Source organism: Atta cephalotes (assembly GCF_000143395.1).
Source record: "Atta cephalotes unplaced genomic scaffold scaffold00015, whole genome shotgun sequence".
Classification (NCBI taxonomy): Eukaryota; Metazoa; Arthropoda; class Insecta; order Hymenoptera; family Formicidae; genus Atta; species Atta cephalotes.
The window spans coordinates 2,900,341-2,924,765 of NW_012130079.1; the positions used below are offsets into that span (position 1 = coordinate 2,900,341).

Here is a 24,425-nt window from a genome sequence, read left to right on the forward strand (position 1 = left end):
TACTACTACGTACGTACGTACGTACGTACGTACGTACGTTACGTACGTTACGTTACGTACGTTACGTTACTTACGTACTACTACTCTACTCTCTCTTCTCTCTCTCTCTCTCTCTCTCTCTCTCTCTCTCTCTCTCTCTCTCTCTCTCTCTCTCTCTCTCTCTCTCTCTCTCTCTCTCTCTCTTTTCTGTCATATACACGCGTGATACGCGTCGGATAATAAGCCGGCGGCACGACAGAGAAAATTATCTCATGAAAAATGCACAGGCCGCGTCGCAGCCGCGGATAATAAAGTGGAACATCAAGGAAAAAATCGCCGCGATCCGCCTCGTTCTCCACGTACGCGCAATGCGTTCAAAGTTTTCTCTCTCTCATATAACAACTGGATGATACGACGATAAAGTATACATCCTCGTGATGACGCTTTAGCTCTCTTTACTCTTCGAATTCGATAGCGATCTCATGGATTTCTCGAAACTGTTGATGGAATTTCACTCTTATCTGGAATGATTATTGTCACGGCTTCGACCCCGACGGAATATTTATTTTCTTCGTGTACGGTTCACACTCGACGATCGAACATTTTCGCCGTTTATCTGGCAATTAAGATCTCGCTCTTGACGGAAATATGCGCGTATCTGACTGCCCCCGCTCATGAACACGTATTTATTTTCTCGATGCATGATTTAACAGCGCTTGAAACACCACGATAAATAGGAGCGAATCGCGTTTTATTCTCATGACGCGAACATGAAGTCTTGTTTTAAATGAGAGTTCCCCAAATCGACAGCGTTAGAAGGTTAATTTAGAAAGAAACAACGATTTTGCAGAAATATTTATACATGTCAGAAAATAATTATTTTAGGCTAAAATAATTAGACAGGATGTTCACTGATTGCTAGAATATAAAAATTTTTTGCAGCATTGCTCTCATCATGCTTGAGTTTCCTAATAATAAAAAACAAGGGCGCGTCAAATTAATCATTATTATTATGATATGTATTAATTATTGATATGATATGTATTATTATGATATGTATTAATTTGAGTTTTCTATATGACCAAGAAAATTATTTTCGAAAAACTTGTTTAGATTTTTAGACATTTTAGCAAAATATCTGTTCTTTCGATGCGCTATTTTCATCTTTTTCATATTTCTTTCGCTTTTATTTCACTTTTCTGATGACAAATCAATCGCCTCTCATTTCCAACGACACTGGCGCGTCCAGGTAGCATGGGAAAAAATAGGGCGGAAGGTGTCGACGGTCATCGTTGCCCTTATCATTGACGAGCACTCGGGGCATTCGGGGTGCATGTAGCGGGGCGCGCAACTTACGCACGATAATTACCAAGTTGGTGAACCTGTTCGTATGTACACGGCCGGGTATATACGGGTTATCTAACGTTTAGTGCCAGATGTCCATTCTGTCCAGCCAATTTCCTCCGATGGTAGCACACACGCGCGCTCACGTACACGCACACTTGCATAACGCATGCTTACGTGCGTGTCCGCGCTTCGATGTGCTCGAACGGCAACGTGAGGGTCCGCATTAGGACGCACCGTATATATATTGTCGGAGTAGCAGGGGTAGGTAATTGTGGCAACGACGACGACGGAAGTGTCAGATTAGAATCTGAGATGCTCCCGGGAGCACGCGATGCTTGTCCTAACCCCCTCAAACTATTAGGCGGCCCTCTTCGACTCTTTGCTACCCCTGAGGCACTAGCCCCTAAACGTTTCTGCCAGTGGTGCTTTCACCTGCGAGTACTTTGGATAATGACATCTTGTACACTTCGTATTAACTTTGTATTTTGACAGTTTTAAACGATTCATCTCACTGATTATACTGAAACAAATTTACTTATCTTAATACTTTTTTTTGAGTAGTACTAATTGTAAGTAAACATTTATATATTTGCGTTGATTGAATATAATAAAGAATATTTATACATATATAACTTGTGTTGGCTCTTAGAAGCTTCTACTAAATTTTATTAATATTACTCATTACAGCCTAAATTGATTTATTATTTAGTAAACATTTATTTACAAGAAATAAATAAATATATTTATTGTACTTAATGAAAATGTGATAGTTAAATTAATAATTTTTGTATCAAACAAATATGTTTACATTTAGAAAATATTTACTTAGAATTATTCACAAACAAAAATATTTATTAAAATTTATTTGATATTTTTATTAATACTTTTATTTAGGATTTTTTTCAATATATCGAAACTCGAAATAAGAGAGGGATGCTTTATTGAGTCTTTGAGTTTGACTTGCTCTCGATTAAAACTTATTTTCAACGTCTGACCAACATTGACATTTTTTTTAGAAAAAATTGATTATAAGCAATTGTGTGAGAAAATTTACGGCGACCTTGTAATTTAAAATTTATAATTTCTCTTGGTCTTCCCGAGCACATCAATCGATGTCCAACTATTTGCTTTTATGCCGATCATATCGATCGTTGTCCGATCGATGCACCGCAATATTAATTCTATTCGTTTTCGAAACAATTTGTCGAGGAAGATCGTATCGTGCCCACGCGACCGAGCACAGATTATGAATGCGCGGAACGCCGAGGCATCGATCTTCTCGCGAAATGAGATCGGTGCCGGTAATCGACAGCCGGTTTGGTGATACCGTTCCGCTCGATACGTGCACACATATGTGTGAATCATGTACGAACCCCCGCATGGGTTCGGACATGGACCCGTGAAGATGATCATCTTTTCTCGAACGAGATGCGTCTCGCTCGCGCCAGTACGCCTGACATCGCCCCCAAAGAGATCGGTGATCTCAAAATCTGTACGGCCAGAATAATATTTCCATCACGTTAGCATAAAATTATCTGCGTGCCATTACCGTTCATTAGCAAGTCAAATTAGTCGCGCGGCCAGATTGAGCACCACTGGGGCCCCCTTTTGGAGAAGCGAGACCGATGGTGGGCCTCGTGGCAGCCAACGGCACCGGTGCACGGTACCAACCGACTGGACAACCCGTTTCTTTGGTGAACGGGGGCTAAACCGAAATAAAATAGGTAGTACCTTCGCCCACCGCACCGGACGGACTCTCCTCGCTATCTGATTGACGATCCAGTCGTGCTTTTCACCTGTGAACGACATATGCGTGTGCGATCCGCTGAAACGATGGTGTGACCACGTTTGTGTTAATTTGTCGATGAGATAACGCATACGGTTTGGCTTTAAAAAAAGTACGGAATGATTAACAACGACATCCTGTCACTGATAAATATCCTTACGAAAGGTGGACACAAATTCTAAAATTGATAAAAATGTTTTCCTATATAATGAGAAATAAAATACAAAACAAATGTTAAGTAACGTATTTATATCGTACAATTGATAAAGCTGGAATCACTGTCTTAGAATTTCCACTATTGTTTTGTACTAATTTATACGCGTTTCACTTTTTTATTTTTTAGATTCTTTGCTCAATTTATAGACAATGTTTCCTTAGGAAAAACAATGACTTCAAAGCAACGGTAATTTTCAAGCTCTAAATAACAAAAAGAAAAGCTTTCTAATTAAACTTCATACAAATAAGTAATTTATCAAACTACATTTTACAACCGATTTTACAGTTTTAAAATTTGCCTCAAAATAAAATTTTTTTAAATTTGAAATTTAATTAAAAAATATGTAATATTAAAGAGTTAAAAATGCAATATAAATAATTCCTCTTGACATTTTTGTTAAGAAAAAAATTATTTCAAATAATTAAAGAGTCCGTCATTAGAAAATAATGCATGATAGATGAGATATCTTTATATATTTATTTATAAATATATTCTATTTATCTTGCAGCAAGTAGCTACGCCGACAGTGGTGAAAAAGATTTTACGGATGAAACAGGAGCAGCCGACAATGTTTGCCTGGGAGATTCGCGAACAGCTCGCGCGACAGGGAGCTTGTGATCCCCAGAGCTTACCTTCCGTATCATCGGTTAATCGTATTCTCAGAGGTGGCGGACTTCATACCGATATCCCTACTATCGAGGGAGGTGCATCCAGTGGCTATACGTCGCAAATTCCGTCGAACGCTGGAGCTAGAGGTAAAGAATGATACTAGCAATGATATCAAAGAGATCAAGATCAGAGATCCTATCTCAGAGCCCGGCTACAATTTTGTCAAAATCCTACGAGAGAGAAAGGTATAATCTTAATTTTAGAATTATAAAGTGAAACAGTATAACTTAGAACAAATTAAAGTAAGATAACATACATACGGAGAGAAATTATATATAATCCTTCTCTTTCGTAGAATTTTGATAAAATCGTTTGTAACCAGATTCTGTTATAGGATCCCTATAACAATCAATATAATCAAGATAATACATCCTTTCATTAGCGTTTTCGGACAGCAATGTTGATTTGCAAATTTGTCGACTATTAAACTGAATAGAAAAAGACATCGCTCGAACAAGGAATGTGTGTGTGAAACTTTGTGAATGATTATATACAGTTGCGTTGCTGTGAGTGCACCATTACAAACTAATAACGCCTTAAACACCTGTCCCTAGCGTGGAATCGTGGCAACGGATTTTTTTTGCGATCATTTCCAGAAGAAAGACGATAAATGTCCGAAAACGGCGACGGCGAGTGCGTCGAAGAAGAAGAATAGTGAGAATGACAAGCGAGAAGGAAGATGGGAAGGGGTGAAGAGGGCAAATCTTTCGAGATACTCCGTTGCCGTGATTGACTCGTCAGCAAAAGCCACGCAGATCAGGCAGGCAACAGACACGCAAACTTATGCTGTCGAAACGGAAAATTTACCTCGCAATTTGTGCCACTGGATGCTGGAAGCGGTGCTCAATTTATCGGCTTTGAGCAGCTAATTATGAAACAAGCATCCGGACTCTTTCGTGTTCATCTTTCTCTTAAATCATTTCGTTTAATGATATTTCTTTTTCTAATATTTCGAAAGAAGCTAATCTCTGTGTCTAGTTAAAATATTGCTTTGAATCGACACGATTATATTATACATAATAAAAAGCAATTAATACTGTAGCCAAACGTGAAAATGTTTTTTTTTTGTATTTTACAGGAAAAATGTCGTATTAGATTCGCGAAGTTAGCACGCCATATTTTCAGTTTTGATCTTTTGATATAAAAAATGCGAAACTTTTTATTTTATATGGGACTATAAAAAATGAAACTGTTATTATTTTTTTTTTATATTAAGAAAACGGCATGCTAACTTCACAAATTTATGTGGATCTGTAAAGTTAGCACGGAGTACAAGAATACGTATTTGTATAGTTTTTAATAAATATATTTTCGATAATATTCATTTATATAAAGAAGAAATTTTTTTAAGAGATGCAAAACAACATAAAAACTGTAACAATAACAACAATTATTTTCTTTGCAGATGCACTCATGAGAACGGATTATCAATTATTTTATCCGGGTGCTTTAGGACCGTTACATATTTCTACGAACACGAGCAATACCGGCACGTCGTCGTGGAATCAAAGCTTTTATTCGTCTCTCTATCAAGCGACCACCTTACACTTGCAGCATGGAATGCAATCTTTCGCGTAAGTCCATCTCAACAGAATTTGTCGATACAAAATATATACAATTTATTTTATAGGCATGATTCTATAATTAGTTTATAATTTTATTTTTACAGACCTTTAGATACCGAACGTCTGTCGGAGCAAAACGGCGCACAGAATCAGCTGGAGTTAAAATCGAGCTCGAGTTCGACGGCCGGCAGCGACGATTCGCTGGATAAAAGCGATTTGGATGAGAATCTAGTCGAGTCGCAAGATCACTACAAGTCTTTTCGGAGCACACCGATTATCCTGGAACTCAGCCAGAAGATCGGCAGCGATCGGAGCGCATTCGTCAGGCACGGCACACCTAATTCACACGCCACGAATTCGGATAATCTGCGAGAGAGCCCAATGTCGATCGTCGAGACGTTGAAACGAGATTCCTCGGCATCGCATAGAATTCATGAGGCGAAGAATACAAATCCAAGCACGATGACGACGAACGAGGGAGCGGCGGTAGAGAATCAACCGCCGCAGCCGCAAAAGAAGAAGAATCCCTACTCGATAGAGGAGTTGCTCAAGAAGGATGAGAGCAAATCTGCGTCCAGAAGGCCGAGATTACCCAACATCGGCGTGGTCCAACCGTGCGGCATCATTGTAAGCAAGGAAATCTAAAAAAATCTTCGATAAATCAATCTTGTCCGAGGAGATGGAACGCTGTTGTCGGAGCAAATCGCTTTGCGTTATGTGAAGTATGGATTATATCTAAATTCACTAGTTGAATTTCTTGCTCGGACAGACATTATACAGTGTGAACGTACATCATTGGCCATAGGTATGTGTGTAGTATTATAATATTATTAACAGGTGTAAAGAAAAATCGTAAGATATAAAATTCGAATGAAAATTGAACAAGGGGATCGAAGTAGCAGAAGTTGGTACCACTATTGTGACACGTGTACTTGAAAGTAATTTCTTTGCACCTGACGAATAGTCCTTGCGGATACAGTGAGAAGTAGCGAATGTCTTAGATGTCTAACGTCTAACTTAGAATACCGACTAAGGAGTTTGATAGAAGAGTACCGACTAAGAAGTTTGATAGAAAATGATTTTAGAAGCAAATGATTTTTAAAGCTTCTTATGCCTCCTTTGAGAGAGATAGAGAGACAAAGAACATGGTTGTTCAATGAAATAAAATGAAAAGCTAGCGCCATATGTAATATTAGAATCAAAAAACTGTAGCGTTCGATCATAACTTAGTGAATTATATGTAATCCTTGTGTAAGTTAACTTATAATTAAATTATTTTCATTCCTCCTGTTCCGCGTCGCTAATCTTGATCGCCATTTCTCGTTGGCGATCGACACACGGCTGTTAATTGCTTCGAGAACCTAAGATTTCGCTTAACTCTGCAATTGCGTGCGGCTAGTTAAGATCGGCGAAAAAAAAAAGAAAAGTGCTTGGAAATTCGCAGGAGAAGTTTCCAATACTTTCACTGATTTATCTTGAATAGTTGATCGCGAATCACTGGTAGTGAAATATTAACGTTGCCAGTATTTCCGGACGATAATTACTATGCCAATGTTGATGCAAGAAATTCAGCACTTCCAAGCTATGTCACGCAATAAAATTCGTACATTCCACCTTTGAGAGTCAAGACTCGTAATAACCAACACAAAGGAAAACGCGCGATATAAAAGTTTCAAACAGCAGAAATGTTTTTTTAATCTAACTTAGCTCGAGCTGAATCTTGAAACGCGTCTTCGGCAACCCGCTCGACGATATCGCTCGGAAAAAAACATCGAGCAGGCAATTATGCGTTCGTGTCTTCATTGTAGTTCGCACTTTAGAACCCGGCGCGAAATAGCCGCGCAATGCCGTTATACATGGCGCGGAGATCAGGCAATTAAATGATAGCCTAATAAACGAACGGCTATAAAGTACGCGGATGAAGACGTAAGAAGCCGCAGTGGCGGCGCAGTAAAGCCATAAACGATTCGGTTGAGGGTGTCATATGTGGACACGCCGTGTGTATACCTTGTAAAATACGATGATACATCGCGTAAAAAAAAAGGAATTAAATGGTGTTACCGAGCGGCCGGTAGGGCCTCCCCCAATTCCTTCTCCCTCTTCTCTACCCCTTTGCATTTACAATGTTGTAAAACCTTTGTATCTCGTTCCTCATCGCGAACTAATTAATGCACTATAAAATTCTAGTACTTTATTGCCGAACGATTTGCTCGTTTTGTTCCCTCACGCCTGCCGATTGCATGCTCGCGGGCTATTTCGGGATGACATCTCGATCTTACAAGAAGCGCGGAAGAAATCTCGATTCTCGCGCTTCCTTTTATTTATGGTTCTTTCTTTGAAAAGATTCCGCCGCAAATCATCCCGAAAAACAATACGTGAAGGGAAACGCAGGGAACATCTCTGTACTTACACTGGCTGTCTTATAAGCGGAAGCTAATACGCTAACGCTCAAACTTCCCTTTTATTTGCCATACACGGAGATTACTAGATCTTAAGGTGATAAGTGTGGAACGCGTCCTGAAAGGAAAAGGCCCGTTACTCGTGTAGGCATTTGCCTGAAATATTTATTTTAGATTTAGACGCTGTGAAATTTTATGAGCATTCCGTGCGTCAAATTATTTGTAATCCAGAAAAAGAGAAGATTTAAATTTGTGTATCTCTATGGAATGTCAATGATGATTTTTAGATATCTGTTTGCCGCGAGATTTCGATTTCGCTGCACAGAATGCTCATACAGAAATCTGATAATTAGAATAATAGTTCTGTACAATAATAATTGCGCCTGAACAGTCTCGTTGGTCTGCAAACTTCAGAAAATGATCTCTTTAGAATTAGAAAAGAAAAAAATTAAGAAATTAAATCACGATTTGAATCAAATGACAAAAACGATTTAGTTTAAATCGCGATTTAATTAACGACGTTAAAATAAAAAATGTTGAAAATAATTTACGGATTCATTAGCTCCAAGTTTTTCCGTCGCTGACCTACGGAGACTATTGCGTAAAATTATCCAAGTTATCAATTAAATAATACTCGTAATATAAACTTATTCTGTATGATATCATTAAATACACTAGTCAAAATGATATATACCATGTTTATCTTGTACATTTTTATGTCATGTTTCATGCATATACTAAAATGATTACAAGAAAATTACAGCGATACAAGAATAATCGCATACCAATACGCATCTTAGCCGATGCAGTCATCATCGACAACTTTTGTGTCTGACAGCTTATGAATAATTATTAAATTTTTTTGGATATTATTGCACACTGAAGAAAAGAATCTATTTACATGCGAATTATAAATACTTTTTTATACATCATTCCATCGAAAGTTGCGGAAATGCATTTAATGTTCCATTTAACTAAATAATAAACATTTCACACATAGAATAATAACTTATTGATAAAAAATTTAATTCATAATTATTATCAATACTACATCGTAAAGGCACATCATAAGTACTTAGGGAGTACTTAAATAATTACATAATGTAAATAATATATAAATTTCTTCGACAATACGGCACGAATTATAACATCTATAAAATTTTCTTTTGAATTATCATTTAACATACATTACATAACATGATGTTTAGAGAACTTAATATATAGTATTAAAATAAATTGCTTGATTATAATCTTTCTAATTACATATATTAATATATAAATACAAATATGAGATTCTTAAGATAGAACTAAGAGAATATTTAAATAAAATATTCCATTTATCTTAATGAAAGGAATTATTTCACAAATTAATTAAACAATATTTAATTTTACGTTTAATAGCTTTTCTGTAATCTTTATTACCTTTGTAGTACTTACTCGTACTAATTGTATTTGTAAAAAATCAATATTCTAAGGAAGACAGCTTTTTGCGGCACATATTGATAAGATAGACTATACATCACATGGATGTTCACGGCACAACAAATAATAATATTCAGTCATTAAATGAAGCTGTCAGTCGTATCTGTTTTATATATATATATATATATATATATATAGCTTTATCATTATGAACAAAAATTCTATTCTTAGAAACTTAATAGTGAAAGCAATGGCCTAAGCAATTGCGTCCAAATCGCACACATTTCATCTTATGTACAATATAGCTTTTCCTCTAATTTCGTCAGCTATATACAGATCCATTTAAATCTTTGTATTCGCAGCGATCAGTCGTTTTAGAGCTGAAAGTTGTGCTGCGAATGATTGAGAGTATTCGTAGACATGGTGTGCGCTGGATGCGACGGCGCTGGTGTGTAAAGACTGTGATGCGAGTGCGATTTTGCTCTAGAGAGTTCGCTATAACGGTCCTGTTCAGGTGGGGCCACTAGGAGAACAGGTCTCAAAGACAGGGATTTACGAGAGCCAGCTACGCTTTGAGCTTCGTTCACATAGCCCGGATTTACTTCACCTAAAAATAGAAAATTGACATACACTATTTCATGTTGAGGACATAAAACGAACACGTATTCACAAATCGCAAAGATTTTAATAAAAATTGAAATCTTTGAGACATAAGCATTTTTTAAAAAATTGCTATTAATCACCTTTGTACAAGGATCCATTATTGAAAGGTTCTGGTTGTAGCCTCACATGTCTGGAGGCCAAAATGAAGGCAAGAGCAGACAAAGTAGCTGCATCCAGAGCCGCGATTGCAGCGAGTGGTATTGCCCATCTAACAGCACAGGCACCAGGATTGTATCTATCAAAAGAATAACTTTCTGAATGCTATTTTTCTCATTGTTATTGTGATTATGTTTCCAACTTTTAAGGCAATGCTGCTATTATTCATCGCTTCGTAATAATTTGCGTGCGAAAGGCGCGTCTAATTGAGATAATTAGTGTTAGTAGATTGTAAAGCTTCTAATAAGATGAACACTTTTTTCACTAATTTTTTAATGTAGAATAGACTCTTTTTTTAAAGAAAATTTCTTTTTTGAACTATAAATTAACAAAAAAGCACAAAAAGGTTTTTCGTGAATTCGCAAATGCAACTCTAGATAAGATAGCAACAAAGTTCTACTTATTTGGATGCAGTCGAAGTCTCACTACAAATGTTTTAAAGCATTCGAATAATTAATTAGAAAAAAGAATTTTACTAATTGACCAATCAAAGAATGCTTCAAAGTATTTGAGTTGCATCACATTGTGATTATATTCTTTATTAATTGTATAGACCCCTTATAGATATGGACTGGCAATTGTTACAATTTCTGCATAAGAAACACAGTGTTCAGTGGAGAGAGAAACATACCTTTTAGGTACTTCTCTTTTTCAAAGTCCGAAAATATACATTGCGCATGTCAATTAAATATATAGCGTGTTAACGTTATATATCAAAGTTAAAAATGCTATATTATTTACATAAAAGATTGTAGAAACCTTAATGAAACATTATATTCAACATATAATATACGTCAAACATGCATGAAACGTATTCCTGGAAAGAGAAATATAAACATAATCTTATTTATATTGCCAATTCATAATGTATAAGATTTGAGGTTGATTCTATCCTTTCTTGAGAAGCCAAAATCGCAAGAGAAATCATTCAAAAACATTTTTCATTTAGTTTCTTGTTATCTTTTTTGTATACATATGCCCTTTGTACAAATACACACCTGGAAGCAGCTGCGCCACATACGGCGCGAATCACCGGTGAGTCCCAGCCGAGAGGATAGATGCACACTCCGATCGCCATGCAGATTGCTGGAAAAAGACACCCGAAATATAATTATAATTACATCCATTTACATTTTCCAACTGTACTGAAAGCCGCTAGATAGATTATTAATGTTACTCGCGTTGCAATTCGTGCATTAACTTTTTCACTTTCTCGAGATAATTATACAGCGCAAAAGCGTGAAAAAAGTTTTACGATAAAAACTATGTTAAGAAATCAATGTTAAGACTTATTACGGCGGCAAATCTAATACGCTTTAATAATATAGACTCACTTATGGTTCAATTATTTTCATTCTTATGGTTCTATTATCGTAGTTATATGCAGTAGAGGCGTACTCTCGCATTTACACGGACGTAATTGTGCAGGTGGCTATGCGGAGGCCGGTAGTGAAAGGGACTTGTGAACAACCGTAACTTTTCTGGGACTCGCTACGTTTACCAGCGAGCCGAGACGATATTGTTTCCCAGCGAACGAGCGATTTTAATGCGCGAATCATGCACAGTAGACGCGCGTTATGATTGTCTTCACAGAGCTCGGTTTCAATAATTTTCTTCGATTTCATTGCACTTTGTATTTCTGTATTTCTGTACTTTCCATTTATTATCTATCACGATAATGAATGAAAACCAGTATTTTTCACTCTTATCTTTCATTATCCGCATTTTTTAAACTTCTTCTTTTGGTAGTCTTTCATTTGATAATTTGAATCTATTTATTCTATTTAGCTTTTTAGTCTGTTACACAATATCCTGTGCGTGTTACTTGCTCTTTACACTTTCTAACGATTTTGTAATGCATATCGCAATCTTCCTGTATACTCCAGCTTTTTTTAGAACCTATTTTAAGTTAACGATAAACGCTGCTACATTCTATGTATATAGATAATTTCTATAATCCATGTACTTGAATGTCATTTATATAGTTTCTCATGGTGATACATTTACCTCTTCATGTTTCATGCTATGTAATGAGCGCGACTTGGCGTATAACTTTCACTGTCGTGACTCGACGGTGCTTACTTGCAACGAATCGCTGACACTGCCGAAACTTTGCTGCCAGGCTTGTGTAAGTTACGTTCGTTCGTCAGACGTTCGTTAAATGAAAATTATACACTCGTCAACTTGTTAGTCAACATCCAGCGCATACAATTAGCCGTACAATTTTCATGAACCGCGTTATTATGCGTTACCGAGAATTTATTCGTGTAAAAAGTGAATGAAGAATTTATTTCATTTATAATCAATGAATAAAACGCGGTTTGACTTTAATCGACTAAACAAATTGAACGCATGTTTTAGAGATATTACTTATAAATCATGAATATATATCTTATTATGTTTTCGTTAAAGAAATAGACCACCTAGCAAAACTAATTAATTTCGATACAAATTAGCGATCGGAATTAGAATGCAATCTTGTGCAGAGAAATTCTATTATAGTTATATATATAGTATTATATATATATATATAGATAGATTAATATTCGGCAAGTCGATATCGACTCGACCGACGGTTGCAGTTGGTTTACGTTAATCATAGAGGCGTTGATGAACGGTATATGCAGACTGGCTTAGGCACGTTATAACGGTCTATTCCACATTTCGCTGAGCCACCACACGACTCGTCAGGGATCCACAGGCGACGATCAGCCACGATTACAATTGTAAAAGAATCTTCGAATGCTGTAAAATACACAGCGCACGCATTTCGAGATACACTGCGAAGCAGAAAAACACACCATGTGTTTCAATGACAAATGAAGTTATTCGTGACAATGAGCTTTAGAAATCGCGACTCGGAAATGCTAAATGTTATACATGCATCCGGATAATGCAAAAGCTATCTGGAGAAAGTATCAGTGTATTTAGGGTGAATGTGTTTTATTCGTTTCTAATTATATTAAACAGAACACAACAATGCATTTTGATTTAAAGGAAGTCTGATTATAAATCTGGGAGCAAAATATCAGGCCTGTTCTTTTTAGCTGAAGTTCTTATGAGTTACGGTTCATCTTTTTCTTCTTTCTTTAATGTAGAGAGAAAAGAGAGAAAGGTGAACTGTGCAAGAAATTCAAACTAAAAAGAATAGATCTATTATATTGTGCAAGAAGTTCAGTTAAGAGGAATGGATTTATTATATAGTAACGTCTCTTATTTTTTATTATTCTGAGAAGAAATATTTCAGAATGTCCTTTTTTGATTTAAATATGTATTGAAGAGAGGAAATAATACGTGCATTGAAAAGAAAATAATATGCATAAAACTGCCTAGTAACTCTTCTAATGATTCAGCCAACGTGGACGTCTGTGATGACACGTCATTCATCAATGAAGCAGTTATTCTTGCAATACCATTATTATTATTTCAGCCGTTACGCAAGCAACGTTGTACAATCCTCTGCGGTTACTGTGCGCTTTCTAATCAAATAAAAAGATCGATGCGGTATTCACGGAATAGCATGTTCGAGTAATGAGAAATTGCGAACAACTTTTAATTATTTGGCACACATATTTAACAAGTTTAGCGAAATCTCTCCTACGAGATTTTTGCGAAAGTTTTCTCGCAAGCGCGGGACCATGACATGAGAGCAATTTCCGACAGCGACCAGCGTCCTTTTAAAATCGTTATCTCCGCAATCAGAGATGAAACTGATCGATAAAGTTCATCACAATAAAGCGCGTTAAACAGGGTGATTACTTCACTTCCCGGCCCCGCGCAAATAGGATCCGGCTCAGCGCATTAGCGCAATTTGCAATTGCATCTCGCTGATAAGGAATTACGGTTGAGATTGCGAGTAACGGGCTGCGAGGATCAGCTTGGCTAATGTTGCGCTTTCTAAAGCAGACGCGTCAGTTGTGGAAAGTGTCTCGCGCGCACTTATCATTTGGCACTTAGGCAGATATTCATAATCGATTCTTACATTTAAAATAGTATTAAGTTGTCGTGAGCCAATTAGAAAGCTATATTAGCATCTCAAGATAGTCTTATTTAAAACGGTCTTAAAATAAGAACAGATTGTAAATATCGGATTTAGATACTTTCCGTGAGGAGGGACTGGATAATTACCTGACACCACTTGCATCCAAGCGCACATGTAGAACACGGTAGTGCTTTGACAAAAGAAGAACATGAGCATTGCGCAGATTGCCAATAGCGCGATTATCACCGCGATGCCGACTAGAATCGTGCTGGCTCGGAAAGGAACGTTGGCGATGGTCGACAGGTCGTCCAGCCGGCCGATACATTCCTCGCCTAACTCACCTATGTAATTATGAAACCGTTTGAATTAATAATGTAGTCTAAATAATTATCTTCAGTCTTGAAATGTGGACTTGTAGTTGTTATAAGGAAATATCGAGATTAGTAATTATATGTATATAAAATACATTTTAACGTTAAATTATAAACTAGAACTATTTATATTTGTCATAAAAATAAATTAGATTATTTGCTACAACAACGGTACGACTAAAAAAAAACAAAGTTCCACAAAAATAAGTTTGAATATTTTGAATCATTAAGATTTGATAATATTAACTTTAAAATGTAATTTTAATGTTATATAACTAATTATAGAGGAAATAAAGATATGTTTTTTTTCTTTCTTTTTAATGTTTTTTTTTTGCAAGCAACTAAAAATGTCAATTTTTTTTAGAAAACTTTGTTTTTTGAATTATATTCCTGTTGTAACAAATGAGCGAAATAATCTTTTTATTATTTTTAGTATGACAATAAAAATAAATTTTTGTTGCAAATAAGCGATTTGCAGTCAGCCAAACCAATTTTCTTCTTGCTCTCTAAAACTTTTACAGCGAATTTCACTCTAAAAAGTGAAATCTCACTCTTAAAGATTGAAAATTAAGCCACTCCTTTTCAAGATTGGTTTTTACTCTTTAGAGTGGATTCCATTGCAAAGAATTTAGACAAAAAAAATCAAAATAATATATTGATTGAATCGTGACAAAAAAAATGACATAAATTTGATAATAATCGATCAATATGACATTAGACATATTTTGACTTTCTTATTTTCCTTCTTGAATAAAAATAAGAGTCGCAATATACAACGTACCATTTCCACCATAGCTGCACCTGGTCCATAGACCGAATCTGCCGGGATTCTCATGCTCCAGATCGCCGAGCCATTCCGGGGTGACAAACGCAACGACGCCGATAATGGCATAGCATATAGTGAAGATACCCCACAGCACGCCGATCGCTTTGGAATTGCGAATGTAATTAGTCGCATACATGTGCGAGGACTCGACGTACTCGATCTTTGAACCCATTTTGACAATCGTCAATTTCTCGTCAATGCAAACCGAATGTCCCAACTACCGGCACGTCGTTTAATAGCGATTCTTCCTCGCGTAATCGTTCGACCATAACATCAACTCCGGGAATTCCATACGTGGAACGGAGAAGTGACTGTGGAATTATAAACCGTTGATTAAATCACGGAAGAGACCGAGAGATTCCTCGCACTGACTTGCGCGTTTATCACACTCGCGGTAGAAGGTCGTCGTTCTTGGAACGTCGTTCTCCACGAAGTCCAATTGTTCGACAACAATGAGATCGCCTTGTGCAAGACACGCGCGTTTGTTCGGAGGTAATATCGCACGAACAAAGAATATTCACGTACTTTCGCTAGCAACACACAACAACGAGAATTTTGCGATTAAGTTCTCCCTCCGTAGATGATTTTCTCCAGAATCGGGTAGGAGCTTGTCTTTCTTTTTTGTTTCACAATAATAAATATGGATCTTCTATTCACTTCCCAGCATTTCTTTTCTTCATTATCAGTTCTATTTCTATTTCTTCATTATCAGTTCTATTAGCAAAAAGATCGCACGTATCCGCGTTAAACCAATGGCTACGCCGTTCGTGACATTTATGATCTCGCGCGTTCACCAATGTTAGGTCAGCATCAATAGATACCTTTCTTTCGCTCGAGTGACGTGTCTTGGAACGAAGGACGTGGAATAAACTGTTGACAAAATAAGATCTTTTAATTCTGTTGAAATTTACTATACGATCATAATTTTTGGATCAATATTAAAAAGTTTTAAAAAATAACAAATTTTCATAGAAAAAAATCTTATATTGCAGATGAAGTCATCAAATATCAGTGAGAAAAAGAATAAAATATTAGTAAGAAAATAAATTACATTTTGAGTCAAGACTCATGTAATATTTACTTATTTCAATCTTGAATAAATTAACATAAGTTTAAATAAAATTTTAAATATTTTTTTTATTAATATTAACTAGAGACGACAATTATAGTTTTATTTTGTGGGCCATATCTGAACGCGCAAATTTTAAATGATATTATTCGCCATCTTTAAATGTTTGTAATTTAAATATTATTATTATATTCATAAAACAAGTGTTTAATTTTAAGATATATTAAAATGTTTTGTTTTTATCTCCATTTTTTAAACATTTAAAGATATTTTTAAACTTTTTCAATAAACAAAATACTATATTCGTATTTAAAACATTAAAATATTTAAAATTGAGATCTTTTAAACATTTTAAATACTGAACTCTTTGCATTATATAATCTCAATATTTTAGTATTAGAATTTTTGTATTAAAATGATCTTAGAAATAGTGTTGTTACGATTTTTATGGAACACCCTGTATATGTATGCATGTATATACATGTATTCAAAATCTAATCTGTTATTTCTAGACTAAAAAATAAATAATTGCGACTATTGTTCACTAATAATGGTCAAATATAGAACATTTGGCTGCGAATTTTTGCCCGGCAGAAAAACCAACTTACCGTAACGAAGACGACACTTCCTTGAGAATCTTGGATAAGTTCCAAAGTATACACTAATGACGTCAGCAATATCAGGACCTTATCGGAATATGCGAAGGGAAAGAAAGCAAGCCAGGTGGAAGCCAGGCACGATTATAAAGTGACAAAATGTTACCGGCGCGATCACTGGTGCCTTGCTGCACGTCGCGAGGTTTTGCACATGCAGCTTACGGCACATGCGACGAACGGCCGGCTACAAGGATGAGCGAAAAATGTGACTTGGTGGAAAGACGAGGAACGCGATACGACGGCGCGCTTCAAGATGGCCGTTCAGGTGAGCCAGGTTGCCAGGTGAAGGTGTGAGGAAGGGAAATAGAGAGAAAGAAAGACAGAGAAAGAGTGAGACTCCGGAGAGAGGAGACTGTCGTAAGGGGTCCCCTCATGGACTCCAAGCGTAAAGAGAAAGGTGACACCAAAAAGGTTGCATGCTGCTGTGTATTGCTTTGTTGGATTTCTCCGTCTGAACATAACGGGTTCATTCGTTGGACTTACAAATCTGAAGAACTATTTTCTCTAAGTTAAAATAAATATATATATGTGTTATATTTAATATTTTGTTAATCAATCATAATATATTTTAGATTTTTAATGAGTCTTCAGAACGAAGAGAAAATAATTTGATATACTTTCTTGGAAATTATATACATTATTATAAATAATATATATAATATATATATATATATATATATATATATATACAATATATTATTTATATAATATATAATTTCAAATTATTATTAATATATAATGTCAAATTATTTTCTCTATATCGATAAATAAAATTATTTATGCATATATATTGATTTTTTAATTTATATGGACTTTTATAATGGACTTATTATAATAGGCAGTAGAATACAAATGTTTCAGAGTTCTGAAAGAAAAACAACATTTTTTCATAAAAATAATATTAATATCTTTCTTTAATTCAAAACTTTTGTATATAGGATTATCGAATTTTTGCAAGTAAAGTATTTTAAACAATTACACATTAATAAAAAAATATTTTTTATTCAGTTTCTGCGTTAAATAATTTCTGTGTTTATTTACAGTTTATTCTTTTGTTTATTCTTTTTTACTTGATTCGTGCATCACCCATTATCAGAAATGAATTCGATGCAAAGTTTTTTATTATTTACACAAAATACATTTTCGACAAATCAGTGTCCTCTAGTGACTTCCAACTGAAGATTGATAGCAAGTCTGTCACAATTGAATTGGTTGAATGTAAGTAGTTGAATTCGAAAATGGCAAATCGCACGGTAAAAGATGCTAAATCTATTCGCGGAACAAATCCACAATATTTGATTGAGAAGATTATCAGATCTCGGATATATGACTCTAAATACTGGAAAGAAGAATGTTTTGCTTTAACAGCCGAACTGTTGGTCGACAAGGCAATGGAGTTGAGGTTAGTAAGAGTAAAATATAACCTCTACAACAATGATTTCTTTTATCAATAATATTATTTTTATGTACTTAATGGATAAACTTACAGAAACAAAATGTTAATATGTGTAAGAAGTGTTTTTTCTAATTAATTACATTTTTTTCTTTTAGATTTCTAGGAGGAGTTTATGGCGGCAATGTGAAGCCTACTCCTTTTCTTTGCCTCATATTAAAAATGCTCCAAATACAACCTGAAAAGGACATCATAGTTGAATTTATAAAGAACGAAGAGTTTAAATATGTTCGGGCTTTGGGTGCACTGTATATGAGATTAACTGGTTCTTCCTTAGACTGTTATAAATATCTCGAACCATTATTCAATGACAACAGAAAGCTCAGAATTCAGAATAAACAGGGTGTATTCGAGCTCGTACACATGGATGAATTCATTGATAATCTTCTCAGAGATGAAAGGTGTTGTGATGTTATTTTACCAAGAATTCAAAAGAGGCACGTTTTAGAGGAAAATAATGAGTTAGGTATGTTAAGTATTTTCTATACATTAATGTTACTTTGATTCCTAATCATTTTTTTATTATATATTTATTTGTCTTATGTAGAAGCGAAGATATCAGCATTGGAAGATGATATGGATGATGGCATTGAATCATCAGAAGAAGAAGAAATTCCACCGATAAAGGAATTACCACGTAAAAGACCGGATGATCACGAACGGGATAGAGATCGTCACAGAGAAAGAGATAAAAGGCATTCTCGAACAGAGAAAAAATCCGATAAGGAGAAACAAAGATCGAGAAGCAGGGAAAGAGACAGGGATAGAGACAGGAGAGAGCGTAAACGCAGCAAATCGCCAAAATCTCATTCAACGTCGCACAAAGATAAGGACAGAGACAGAGATCGTCATAGAAGAGATGATAGAGAGAGGGAGAGAGAACGAGAAAGAGAAAGGGACCGTGATCGTAGAAGAGAACGCGACAGAATTAGACATTAAGATTAAGGTTAAAGTGCGATGATATGAAAAATCTTTTGGTCAAATTTTATATGAGAGATGAATTGGTAATATTTAACTTTTCTTATATCCTCTTATTAATGCTCGTATATTTTTAGCGTCAGTACATGACAAGAATTCGGTATTAAAACTACAACGTGGAATTGCATCCGTAACATATTCAAATATATGTACATTTTCACATTATTTGTATTATATTACAATTGCTTTATTAAATAACAAAATAGCGATATCGATTATATACCAATGCTTAATAATGGACGAATAATAACTATATTCCTGCCTTTTTTAGAACGTATATGTAATGAAGATGTTTTACTTTGGAATCCTTGATACTTCTCACACATTTTCGAAATTTGATCGACAAATATTTCTATCAATTTTACATATTATCTTTTCTATGTATTTTGTAAAAACAAAATACTTGGCAATGTTTAAAACGTAGGAGAGTTTAGAATGAATAATCTCTCTTCTTCTTTCTTTATCCACTTTAATAGCTTGCTCACTGCCTCAATGGCATCTGGTTTCGTGACCAGAGGTTCAAATGTTACATATAATTCAAAACCAGAAGCCACCTAGAAATTTTTTTTTTAATTAAAGAAAAAAATCTCGCGTTCAAGATCATATAAATTTTTACTTACCCATGCTAACATTGTCTCCTTATCTAGCTGTTGAAATATAAGTTTCAAGGGTCGACTAGGAGAATGCAATCTGTGATGCAAACACTGATAAAGTTCCAATAATCTAAAAAAAATATATTTTTTTATCATATAGATGTTACATTTATTTAAATTAAACAAGGATTCTTAAACACAAAAACAATTGAAATTAGAAAGGCATGTAAGAAAATTAGAATATCTTAGATTATATTGAATTTTTATATTTGACTCTTATATGCCCTTTTTAATTTCAACCGTTTATTAAAAAAAATAAATTTTTACCGTTCTATCTCATCATCCGTTGTGTAAGGTGATTGGAGCCCAGGACTCCAGAATTGCGCGGTGCTTTTACATTTGTATAAAACGTGTCGCATCTCGGGTAACCCAATGTCAGCAGTCGTTACCGTCGGTTTGTTCATGGACTCATTTATTGCTTCTAGACAATTTGTTCGCCGCAATTTTTCCACAATTTTCTATCAAACATTTAACATTAAATTGACATTCATATAAATGATTTCTCAATTTATTTAATCAATTTTATTTTCTGCAATAATTCTTACTTGTTTAGCTTCCGATAACACAAAAAATACATCCCTATCAACGGTAAGTAGCAATAAACATGCCTGGCAATCTTCTGCCAGATATGATACGTGACCATGCATGTATCCATTGGAATCAAATTTTGGTAGACATATCGGTGTCCAGCTCTCAGCAGTTTTGAGCGACTCAGAACTGTCCACCAGATTTTGTATTATGTGTAGATCCATTGGATGCAGGAAAAATTTATTCATTCTAACTAGTGTAACTAACTGATTGTTAGCTAGAAGTATGGCAAATACTAAATTCTGAAAGACAAATTTCTCTTAATAAAACAACATTTGAATTCATTCCAATTTCACAAATTTTTTACATATTCCAAAATATATATAATTCCAATAAATGCTTTTATACCTTGATCTTAACACAAGTTTGAATGATGGTCTGTGTAATGGAATTTCTCATAGAAGGAAGTAAGGGTAAACATTTAATGGCTCCTAGAAAGAAAGCAGGCTCTCTGTCCATAAAGTTCAATAAATGATCTATCAGTCTTTCGCTACCACTTAATAACCTTCGTAGATCAAAGTTTCTTCTTTGATCGTATACTCTATTTAACTGAGACTGTGTCAACACAGAGATTATCTGATTATATACATATCTGGAATTAAATATGTATAAGTATCAGATATTTTATTAAAAAGCAAGGATATCATTTTAAGTAACATGTACGTTAATTGTAAAGTGAGCTGAGATACGCTTTCCAAGGTTTTAGACACTGCTACTAAGATCAATGGACCCTTCACAACAAAAACAAAGTTCGTATCGCCAGCGTGTACCGATCTAATCATATCGCTCCCAGCTTGAACAAATGACACTAAAGCTTGCATGACTCCCATAACTGTGACTAGTTTGTCTTCTGAACTGTATCTAGAATATATCGGTTTCCCCGCCTGACTTAAAATAAAAATATGCTTTTTCTGTGCCAGCCACGCTTTGCAACGCAACGGGTCTCCATCTAGGTTACTTTGGCCCAAACGATGTGCGACATCATCCTAAAATGTGACAATTCATCCGGTTTAATGTATAATATTGATATGCAACGCAAATTTATGAAAAAAATAGGCGAGTCCGTACAAAAAAAGCCTAACCATCTCTGCGTCGTCCAGAGAAAGGTTTTTCTCGGATTCTCCTGGATCGGCGATGGTGGACGTCGTGGAATTGTCTTGCACAACGTCCTCCTGGATCTCGGAGATGGTGCTAGTGATACTCTCCTTCATTTGTCTGTCATCGTCGATGCTGCCGCTCATCTCCTGCTCGTACTCGTCGAAGCTGTCAGTGGTGACGAGCATCGTCTCCGTGGAGGCGCCGGGCTCAATCCCGGGCTCGGCTATGCCGCTATCAATCGATTCGACAACGATCGACTCTTTCGCGGCCATCTCTACAAACGAGAACGTCACAAACAAATCGCTATTCTGCGATTCTCGTTGGCGTTTGACATTTAACAGAGACAGACTGACGAAGATCGGCTGCTATTCCTTGCCATTCCTCGTTAATTCATCGCGGAACTGTTAAGTGCGCTGCTGCTTGTTTGTTTATGTGGAATTTGTTTACTGGCGCCTCTAAAACATGCATGTTGAACTATGTAGCCACGAATATTTTCGGCGGATAACATATCAATAGTCTTCGACTTTGTTATATAGTTTTATAATTATAATTTGTTGTATGTATATTATTTAGTTCTATTATACGCTATAGATCGTATTCTATAAAATATATATTATGAATATAAATAATTAAAAATTGGAATAATTAAATCTGAAAAAGATAATGAAAGTATTAAAAATACATTAATATATTTTTATAAATATTAAATATATTAATAATTATTATTAATTATTAATTTTCAGAATATTCCCCTATCTTCGATTTCTTATTCGATGTGTTTTTTAATGAAACAAAAAAATCTAAAATTGGAGGCAAAGAGCCTTTTCTGAAAAAACATCATATCTTTAAGTTTAATTAATCTTTTATTAATTTTTACTTATTTTATTTTTTAATATTAAAAAATATATTAATATAATAAATAATAAAATAATACTATTATATTTTAGACCTAAAATAATAAATAATGGATATAATATATAGCGACATTCTTCTCACGAAATTCCTGCAACTTGATAAAACGATTCTCGATACAAAAATCAGATGGCGCGCCGAATTGACATTGTTTTAAATCGCGCGCGAATTGCACCTGACATGAGACGATAGGACTTAGACAAGACGCGACAAGTGTTCGCCGGGTATCGACATAGTGTCTCGCGACGTTTGTTCTATTCGGAATTCATTGTGTAATAACGACGCAATTCATAGAATGGGTGTCACCGTGTAAGTAGTATTCGCGTCTCTAAACATTCACGTGATTCTTCGTCGCACGATCAATCACAAAAGAGAAATGCATGCGTCGCGTCTCTCCGGCAGACGCGCAGAGGTTAGGTTAGGTTATGTCGCATGCCGCTGCGGGATAAATGATAATCGACAACACTCGTCTGATTGTGAGTCTGTAGCAGTGAAAGAATAATTTACATATGCTGTTGACAGGTTGCAACAGTATCCGATGATCGAGAACCGGACCGGACCGCAGACTATCGAATTCCTGACGAAGAGGGTCGTCGCTCTCGGCGCGGTGCAGGTGGGGCAGTTCCTGGTGGATTGCGAGACATACATGTCGGTGCCGCAGCTTGGTAAGTGCGTTTTCTGTACGCTATTTTATGTCCGCAAGTTTGGCGGATTCGAAACTTTCACGTTCAGGTTTTATGTTCAAATTCCGGTTGTTGCTCTAGCTAGTACGTGACTGTTGATACAGATGGCCGTTGCTTGGCCGTTTAAAGATGTCTTATTTGTTATTTAGTATTGTTATTTGTGCAATTTTTGTTAATCCTTTGAATATTGCGCGTTATTAGGGCCATTTCATACAAATTTGCATAGCCGCATAACCATATGCATAAAGAAAAATATCCAATTACATTTCTGTCATAAAGACAAACGTATGATTGGATGATTTTCTTTATGCATATGTGACTTTTCTATAAGTGATTTTTTTAAACCTGCGGCATACGATGTATATTTTCCTGTTTACATTTTAGTAAAGTATTAGAAATAATAAATAATAAATAAAATTCTGTGTTCTGTGTGGTGCAATTTCAGTAATTTTCTTTAAAAAACACAATAAATCCAGCGGGAAAAAAACATCTTGTGCCACTGGCTTTAGACATGTTATTTGCAGCGACTTGCTTATTTATTTTACATTGAATGATCTACGTTCAACAGATTGTTTATTTTCTTTTCGCGTTGAAGGAAAGAGACAAGATGTGTGAACTATGCGCAAGAAGTTTAGCTAAAAAAGAACAAATCTTTTAAGTATAGAAAGTGTATACTAGTTGAGCTATAAAATATAAAAAGTAGACTTTATAAAGTTTTTCGCAACAGAGTTATTCGTACAATGAACTTGCTTTCGTAAAAGTACGTGCTCTCGCAAAAAAATAAAATCGATGCTTTCAATCTTGCTTTTAACTTTGAGAAATCGGACACATAAATTTTATTCGATACCTTTAAAAATCGATATCGTGTCAGTTTTCAAATTGTTGAACTTTTAGAAGACATAAAATAAAACAGAAAATATATAAGACTCAAAACGATAAAAAAATAATAATGA

General features: G+C 35.3%; 5 protein-coding genes across 5 annotated transcripts in view; 3 read left to right on the forward strand and 2 right to left on the reverse strand.

The window, feature by feature from the left end:
• The window catches only part of LOC105618033, a 16,632-nt gene extending 10,424 nt beyond the window's left edge, over window positions 1-6,208 (forward strand). Inside the window, exons 3-6 of the mRNA XM_012199572.1 lie at window positions 3,456-3,515; window positions 3,838-4,084; window positions 5,404-5,572; window positions 5,668-6,208. Coding sequence (XP_012054962.1) covers window positions 3,456-3,515; window positions 3,838-4,084; window positions 5,404-5,572; window positions 5,668-6,208 — 1,017 coding nt within the window. The remainder of the gene's footprint in view (window positions 1-3,455; window positions 3,516-3,837; window positions 4,085-5,403; window positions 5,573-5,667) is intronic.
• A 3,550-nt stretch (window positions 6,209-9,758) lies between these two features.
• LOC105618034 (lipoma HMGIC fusion partner-like 3 protein) lies at window positions 9,759-15,554 on the reverse strand. The gene is made up of 5 exons (XM_012199573.1): window positions 15,338-15,554; window positions 14,332-14,526; window positions 11,202-11,289; window positions 10,128-10,282; window positions 9,759-9,991 (listed from the first exon to the last, which is right to left on the reverse strand). Exons 1-5 carry the CDS (start codon window positions 15,552-15,554, stop codon window positions 9,759-9,761), a joined length of 888 nt encoding a protein of 295 aa, XP_012054963.1.
• Window positions 15,555-18,345: 2,791 nt separating this feature from the next.
• Window positions 18,346-19,499, forward strand: LOC105618035 (pre-mRNA-splicing factor 38A-like). Its single transcript, XM_012199574.1, has 3 exons — window positions 18,346-18,509; window positions 18,659-19,026; window positions 19,108-19,499. Exons 1-3 carry the CDS (start codon window positions 18,346-18,348, stop codon window positions 19,497-19,499), a joined length of 924 nt encoding a protein of 307 aa, XP_012054964.1.
• Window positions 19,500-19,951: 452 nt separating this feature from the next.
• LOC105618036 (vacuolar fusion protein MON1 homolog A) lies at window positions 19,952-22,149 on the reverse strand. Its single transcript, XM_012199575.1, has 7 exons — window positions 21,862-22,149; window positions 21,443-21,765; window positions 21,128-21,371; window positions 20,737-21,021; window positions 20,459-20,649; window positions 20,159-20,261; window positions 19,952-20,092 (listed from the first exon to the last, which is right to left on the reverse strand). The coding sequence occupies exons 1-7, from the start codon at window positions 22,147-22,149 to the stop codon at window positions 19,952-19,954; spliced, it is 1,575 nt and encodes a 524-aa protein (XP_012054965.1).
• A 935-nt stretch (window positions 22,150-23,084) lies between these two features.
• LOC105618039 (mediator of RNA polymerase II transcription subunit 20) overlaps window positions 23,085-24,425 on the forward strand; it is a 96,538-nt gene continuing 95,197 nt past the window's right edge. Inside the window, exons 1-2 of the mRNA XM_012199577.1 lie at window positions 23,085-23,098; window positions 23,312-23,454. Of these exons, the coding sequence (XP_012054967.1) occupies window positions 23,085-23,098; window positions 23,312-23,454 (157 nt within the window). The remainder of the gene's footprint in view (window positions 23,099-23,311; window positions 23,455-24,425) is intronic.